The sequence below is a fragment of the Hippocampus zosterae genome, unplaced genomic scaffold (assembly GCF_025434085.1).
Source record: "Hippocampus zosterae strain Florida unplaced genomic scaffold, ASM2543408v3 HiC_scaffold_307, whole genome shotgun sequence".
In the NCBI taxonomy this organism is placed as follows: domain Eukaryota; kingdom Metazoa; phylum Chordata; class Actinopteri; order Syngnathiformes; family Syngnathidae; genus Hippocampus; species Hippocampus zosterae.
The window spans coordinates 28,238-36,105 of NW_026262870.1; the positions used below are offsets into that span (position 1 = coordinate 28,238).

At 56.7% G+C, this 7,868-nt stretch overlaps 1 protein-coding gene across 1 annotated transcript; it reads left to right on the forward strand.

Moving 5' to 3' along the window:
- LOC127594908 (40S ribosomal protein S24-like) lies at positions 1-463 on the forward strand. The gene is given in 2 exon segments (XM_052056661.1): positions 1-81; positions 83-463. Coding segments are annotated over 2 exon segments (462 nt in total).
- The last annotated feature ends 7,405 nt before the right edge of the window (positions 464-7,868 follow it).

Here is a 7,868-nt window from a genome sequence, read left to right on the forward strand (position 1 = left end):
ATGACCTTCACAGTGCTGGCCAAGAACAAGCATGTGAATCCACTGCTCTCCCGGAGAGAGCTGCTGCTGGAGGTGCTTCATGGCAGTGCCTTGCTCACCAGCCGATCCCTGTCCCTCTCACGAGAAGATCAAGGAGGCAGTCTCCAAGAAGTTCAAGGCCGACCCCAGCTTCATGTCCTGCTTCGGCTTCAAGACCTATTTCGGAGGCGGCCGATCGACGGGCTTCTGCCTGATCTACGACTCCGTGAAGGACATGCTCAAGTACGAGCCCAACTACCGTCTGCGGCGGGTAAACATCCTGCCCAAGCGCCAGCCCTCCCGCAAGGCCGAGAAGGAGCTCAAGCGCAAGATCAAGAAGACCCGCGCCGGCGAACGCAGGAAGGTCAAGAACCAGAGGAAGAAGGAGCTGCCCCGCCACGTCAAGCAGGCCAAGAAGGACTACCTCAAGAAACTGGCCATGTGACCCGCCCATTCGATTATCATCTATGCAATAGAGCTAGAGTCCCAACGACTATATTTGGTTACTTTATTCCTGCAAAGAAATCACGGAGGTACTGGGACACCCAGTGAAAGGGGCAGTCTCCTGGCATGACTGTTCCACTGACTGGCAGAAAGGATTCGTCAGCCTGCTACATCGAGGACACGTGGTTCATCCAGATGGACGGGTTTATGAAACTCCCCGAGAGCAAGCCCAGCCGATCTATCAATCAAATTTATTCATGGACCATAGCCGATACCTGCATCACCCTGTGACCAGGACTGAAGACCACCATGGGGCACGGAGGGTGGGCAGCCCCATCATCGCGAGGCCTAGGAGGAGCTACAAGCTGGCAGCCTACAACCCAGAACTGACATGCAACCCGGACCCACATTAATCTCTTGCCCCCTAAAATAGCCTGCAGGCCGAGATAAAGACCTTTACCCGGTCTATCATGTCGATGCGGGACCTCACGGCGAGAGCAGGCAAGCAGCCAGCTGACACGCAAGAGCCTCGCTTCACGAAATAAAGGGTGGTTCTTCCGAGATCAGTCTGCCGTGTAATTCCAGTGGATAGTCAGTAGCCCTGCTCTTCTTTTGCAGATAGTTCCATTAACAAAGACTACAGGTAGAGCCTTCGCAAAGGTCTTAGACCCAGCCAGCTTGTGCATGCTACTAACATCCAGCCTGTAACTGCCCTATAGACTCTTTAGCCTGTCTCTATCATAGAGCCTGCGCGGCCGATTCCCAGGCAACAGGTCGTGGAGAGGCTGGATCAGCTGACCTATGGGGTCAGGCCTGCAGAGGTGGTGGAAGAGGGCATCAGATAGGTAAGTTGTGACGCAGAGGTGAAGAGATCGGTGTCAGCGAGGGACGTGGTCGAGGAGATAAGGCAGAGGCTGGCAGGCATCCAGCTCGGCAGGTGATCATTTACTGTCAAAAATATGCAGGCAGACGAGCCTCTTCCTTGCGTTCTCTCCTCTCGGCCAGCAACGTCCGAAGACTCCTGCGGACCGCCTCTCTTTGCCGTCTCAAATGTCTCTTCATCTCCAGGTGCTCTTGGTACAAGTCCGCTGCGGTCTTGGTCACTGGTGTTGGCAGCTGCATGGCGGTGGTCTGTGGGGTCGAACGGAGGCGGGCCTTACGATGGGAGGGGTGGAGGTGGAGGGTGGCCTGGGGCTACGGACGGGGTCTGCTGGGAGTCTGATAGCTGAGGTCGAGCACCTGCAACCAGCCGGTGCGGGTGGCAGGGGGTGGGGGCCTCGCCTTGCGCTGGGTCAGAGGCTGCGAACGGTGCCTAGCAGGGGCCTGCCGGGGCACCTGCTCACTCCCCCAAGGAGACAGCTCGTCAAGGTCCCTGAGCATTATATTGGGTCACGTCTGTTGCACGGCACCGAGGTTGGTCATCGTCACGCCCGCGTTCATCATGGAGACCAGGTAGTTCGCGTACTCATGGGCCCCGCGCTCCAATTCCTCGGCCTTGCGCTTGTCCAGTCTGCGGTGGTGGTTGACCGTCTCCTTCTTGAGCATCTTGATGTAGGCGTCCAGCTCGTCCTTCCGCCTCTCACTGGCCTTCACCTGCTCCCCCACCCACCCCATGATTTCCTTCTTCTTTTCCTGGTAGCCCTTGAACACCTGCTCGACCCGGTCCGCGTCCGGGTCCGGCTGGGTCAGCTTCATACGGTACTGCTTCACATAGTTGCGAGTGCGGTACTTGAAGGCGGTCAGGTACTGCTCCATGATCGGGGAGTACCTTAGATCCCGTTTCTTGAGGTGCAGGTTGTGAACTGCGGGCAGCCTTCCCCGCGGCAGCGCCTCAGGCTACTCCCTCAGAGTCTTGAGGATGTTGCCAGTGCCGAGATCGATATTCCATTTAAGCTCGGTCCTCGAAATCTCAATTCCAGTGAACATCCTAGAAAAGGTGGCCAGCAGCCTCCGCTTCAGCTCATCGTTAAAATGAGACCTGCTTTTGGGAAAGGCATAGAAAAAGGAATAAAAAACGGACTGCGCCAGCATGTCGTAATAGTGCTTGAAGAACTCATCGTTCTCCTTGCTCTTGCGGGAGTCCAGCCCAGGGTTGATCTCGAGCATGAAGCTCATATAGTTCTTGGCGATCCTCTTCTGCAGTTCGTGCTCGCTGGCGGGGTACTCCCCCGGCTTGAACAGCACACAGATCGCGTACCAGAACGAGTCACTCACAATGGCCTTGTTCTAGTCCTTCAGCAGGTAGCGCTTGAACTTCTCGTTTATGTTCTCGTTGTCCTGCGAGCGGCTGTTGCCCAGCTTCTTCTGCAGCTTTGATAGCGAGTTCTTCACGTTGTTGACGATCCGCTCGAAGTCGACTGTCGGCGGCAGCTTGTGGTAGTTCTCCTCGAACTCGGTGGGAGGACGGGCCTTCTCGATCACGTAGATGTGCGTCAGGCCCAGCTTGCTGTTCAGCATGTTCTCGGTCACCACGCTGGTCAGGTACACATCCTCCTGTCCGTAACGATCCGGCACTTCCATAATACTCTGTCAATCAAAATGCCAGGACACGCTGGCCGAGTTGGCCACTACCAACACGAACAGCAGCAGGCCCGCCATCCACCTGGCCTTGCGCAGCCACCCTCCTGACTCCTTCTCTTTGGCCAGCTCTTCGATGCGCGTGGTTATTGAGGCCAGGATCGGCCGGGCTTGGTCGGGGTTGTGGGCCTGGGCGAGTTGTTAGGAAAAGCCCCATCGGGTTGGTAGCTCGCCTGCCTGCCCCTTGGAGGCCAGCACGCCTGCCCCTGCGGCCACATGCAGCAGATACCTCCGCTGGAACACCGCCCAGCACGGCAGCAGCCAGTCCAAAGGCAACTGCATTTAACTATTTCCAGCCTCGTACATCTCATACGCCAGACAGGCACCCACCCACACCAGCTGTTTGATCTTGGTCGTCCTGGAATGCCTGGCCTCGAACATGCCGGTCAAGGCGGTCAGAATGTAGAAGCAGTAAGACAGCACATCCGAGCAGTAGGCCTGCTACTCGACCATGGCCTCGAGATCGCCCTTGCGAGGGCCCAGGCGCTGCTCCCTTGACTTGATTTCATACACGTCGTAGGCGAAAGGCTACTCTCTTAGCACCTCTTTAAGGTCGCTTAGTTTGTTGAAGTATGCGGGGTCGCCGCCTCGGTCGGGATGGTGGGCCTTGGTGAGCTGCAGGAAGGTCGATTTCAGCTCCTTCTCGGTGTGGAGTCTTGGCAGGCCAGCCTCTCTGTAGATCGAGCTGGGTACATATGCTACCGCGAGGGCCAGGTAGACCGGCAACACCAGCCTCTTCCAGCCCCCGCCCAAGACCGTCATGGCCTGGCACCCTACAAAGACCAATATAGACTCAACTAACATAATAATGTACAATGTCTACGTTCATGAGCGACAGGTAGAGGAGGACAAGAAGGTGGAGCGCATCCGCCGGAGGTTTGCATAGGTGCATTCCCGCCGGAAGGTGAATAATGACGTGCTGGCCAAGAATTACAAGAAAAAGGTGGAGGGGTTTTTGGTTAGCATGATGGAGAGGCCAGTTGTGCTGCATCGCTACAAATCCAAGCTGGAGCATCGCTTCCGGGAGGACAACGCGGACAAAATCATAGGCGACCCTAACTTCTACGTCAAGGGGTTCAAACACGAAAAAGATCGAATTCGTCAAGCCATAGAAAACAACGAATCCCTTGACAAGACCCCCAACCCGAATGTCGTAAACTACCAATTTCGGAGCCGCGACATCGAGAAATAGCGAAAATTGCATTCCTCGGATATCCGCTTCAAGGCCAAGACCTCGCTCTAGCGGGTCGAGGAATTCCTGCAGAGCAATGTCCAAGGCGAGCTTGAAAATATCGACTACAGCAAAAAGAACTTCAGGCTTAGTACAGAGGTACCTGAGGATGTCGACAAACGGGCCTTCTTCGCCCGCCAGATCGCGAAGAACCTTCTGCCATCGCTGCATCTCAAGACACACTTCAAGGCGATCAGCACCATGTCAAACCAGCTGCCGATCAGCTCGCTGGCACACTAGCGGCACTCCGTTCCATCTCACGAGGACCATGAGGACAGCGAGGATGATGCCAGCTACCGGCCCAAGAACAAAATCGCCTCCAGCCAGAACTTTGAGAATTTCAACCCCGTCGCCACCTCAAAGGCGGTGCTCCTGAACTGCAACTTCGACTGCCAGAAGAACGAGAAGGTACCGACCGTCCACAAGCGCGAGGGACATCTCATCTGCGCCATCGATGAGACAGTCGGCTCCGTCTACGAGCACATCCAGGACTGGAAACACTCCAGGCCATGATATATTCCATGAAATCTGGGTGAGCCCGTGGCCTAATGAACAATCTGCCGGTGTTGAATGCCGCCGGTCTGGCGGGGCAGCGCAGGGGCAGGCCCTTGTTTAACAGGGTGAGGCTGCCTGCTGAGTTTTATACGGAGCGTAGGGAGAAACGGTCGCTGCCTCTGCTATCACCTGAGCAAGATTCCTCTCCGCCTGGCACCCCTACCTTCACCCGCCGACGGGCATCAGACCTCCCCGCCATCCCGGACCTCCCCCGACCACTACTCAGCCGACAGGACCGGCCCCCAAGCACGGCCCCCCGCAGACACAGCAGTCTCGGCCTGCGAGCGCACCGGCGCATCCCACGAGGACTGATTCCAGCCCTCTTCGCATGATGATGTGTTGTGCAATCAAGGTTACTCCACCTTTGCGAACAGCGAGAGGCGGTCCTCAACATTCTCCTTTTCCTTGTCCTTGTCCTTGTCAGGGTCGACAGTGGCGAACAGACTGTACTCGGTGTACGACTTCTTGTCCGAGATCATGGAGGCGTCAAGGCCAGTCCCCCCGGAGCCCTGGCTCTGGCTGTTGTTCCACTGCTTGGACTGGCCGAGCACATACGACTGGTTGCGCATGACCGACCTCCGCTCACTCTTGTTCTTCTCGTTCTCGATAAGCAGCCGCTCCTTGGCCTTCTCCAGCTGCGAGATCTTGTCCTCAAGCTCCCTGCAGTGGTTCTTGAAATAGTTCTTTTCGGAGGTGCTGGTTACGACCGGACATTCGGGCCTTCTCGGCCTACAGCTCGATCATCTGCGTGTTCTTGCGGTTCTCGCTGTCCTTCAGACGCTCCTCGATCGCCTTGATCTTGGCTCGCGCGCTTTCTTTCTAGCTGTCGATGGTGCGCTGGTGCTACATGGCTTTGGACTCGCGGTCGGCTTTCAGGCGCTCGACCTAGGACAGCAGTCGTTTCTCGCTGTCTTGCAGTTCTGCCGCCCGCTTCTCGACGGCCAGCTGGGTGCTGTATTTCCGGTCCTTCTACAGCAGCTCACGGTCTTTGTAGCCCTTCAGCTCCTTCTCGTTGGCCTTGCAGCGCTCCTCGTACTCAGTGCTCTTCTTGGCGAGGGTCTCGCTCAGCTCGTTGATTTTGGCCTGGGTGGACTGCTCCAGCTGCCGGACCTGCTCCTGGTGGGCATGCTCGATGGCCGACTTCTCGGTCTGGTTCTTCTTGGCGATCACCTCGATCTTGCTGTTGAAGTCGGCATGGTTGGCCTCGTTGCGCTTCTTCTCCTCCTTGTAGTGGGTCTCGAAGTGCTAGCAGCGCTTGCGGATCAGCAGCAGCTGCTGGTCGTTCTCTTTCTGCAGCTAGGAGTAGTCCCGCTCTCTGGCCTACAGCTGCTCCTGCAGCTCTTTCACTCGCAGTTGCAGGGCGCGAGTGTCAGCGCCGGCTGCCTCCTTGGCCTCCCGCAGGGCCAGGCTCAGCTTCTCCCTTTCCTAAACGGCCCTCCGCTCCCCCTCTACGAACTTGCTCTCGAAATAGTGAATCTTCTCCTCGGCGATGGCCCGCCCCTGGTTGCTTTCCTGCAACTGGCGCTGCAAATTCCCTTCGATTTCGCGAGTGCTGCCCTTAAGCTTGTCATACTTGGCAGCAAGGGTCTGCTTTTCCTCCTCTGCCTTTTTGACCCGGTCATTAGCCTCGCCCTGGATCTCCGCCTTATAGCTCCTCATCTTTTCATCAGTGCTGACCCTCAGGTTTTCGTTCTGCCTTTCCAGCTATTCGACCCTGCCGCCATAAAACTAGTTTTTCTGGTTGCTGAGGGCGATCTCCCTCTCGAAGGTGATTGACTTTTGCAACAGCTCATCTGATAGTTTCCGGAGCTGTTCGTTCAGCTAGTCCAGTTTGTTCTTGTTGCTGTCGGCTTGCTCGGAGGATTATTTTTTTAGGGCGGAGAGGGCGGCCTCGCGGGCCTGGAGTTGGTCGGCGAGCTGGTCACGGGCCAGGGTCAAACCGGTCAGCTCCTTGTCAAGGACGTTGCCTCGACGCGTGGCCTCCTCCAGCCGCTCAGTCAAGGCCTCACGCTCACTCTTCAGCTCAGCACGGAGGCTGTCCTGGATGGCCTGACTGTCACAGTCATTCTTCTCGCTCTTCTCCCGCAGCTCGGTCAGGGTGCGAGTCAGGTTGTCAATCTCCTTGCACTTGACTTCGATATCGTGGCTCAGCTCGCTGACGTTCTTCTAGGAGAATTATCGGACCGCCCCGATTTCGTCACGCAGGGCCTCGTTCTCCTCGAGGAGCATGCTGTACTCGTCTTTGTGGCGGGCCTCGGCATCGGCCATCTGCTCGTTCCAGTATTCATCTCGTCTCTGCTTCTCTGCGATCGCCTTGCTTTCCATCTCCTCGAACTGGTTCTCGAAGTGCTTCTTCATCTGCGCTAGGGTCTCCTCCCACATTCTGCGGGCCCTCTCGCTTTCGTCCTGGCTTTCGGACCGAATTCGTTAGTTTTATTCTTAGAGCCGGGCCACCTGCGACTTGAAGCATCGGATCTTCTCATTTAGTTAGAATTCGTGCTCCTTACCGACTGTATCTGCCTGTCGCTTTAGGAACTCCTACGAGGCGGATAGTCTTGCCACTTCCTCTTCGAGCTGGGCCTTGAGATCCCGCCATTCTTCAGCCCGCTGCTGGCTGACCGCCTCCAGCTCCCCGCATGTCTCCTTCCTGCGTTCCAGCTCCCCAGATAGCCCCGTGATCTGCCTCTCGTAATCCGCAGAGACTCGCTTCAGCTCCAGACTGAAACTGTCCTTCAGCTCAATCATCTTGATGCGGATGGCCTCCTCTCGCTCCCGGGTGTTCGACTCCTGCAGGGCCGTGATCGTCGCCTCCAGTGACTTCTTCTCCTCTGCGAAGGTGTCCTTCGCCTCAGACAGTTCCATGCGGGTCAGCTCGAGAGTCTGCTCCAGCAATGACTTGTCCTTGCTGAAGGTCGATTTCAAGGATTTCAGCTACTCCGCATACTTCTTCGCAGAGGCCTCGTTGATTTTACTGGCCTAGATCATCTCCTGGTTTTCTTGGGTGATCCGGGCCCGCTCGTTGGCCAGACGGTTCTCGAGGGTC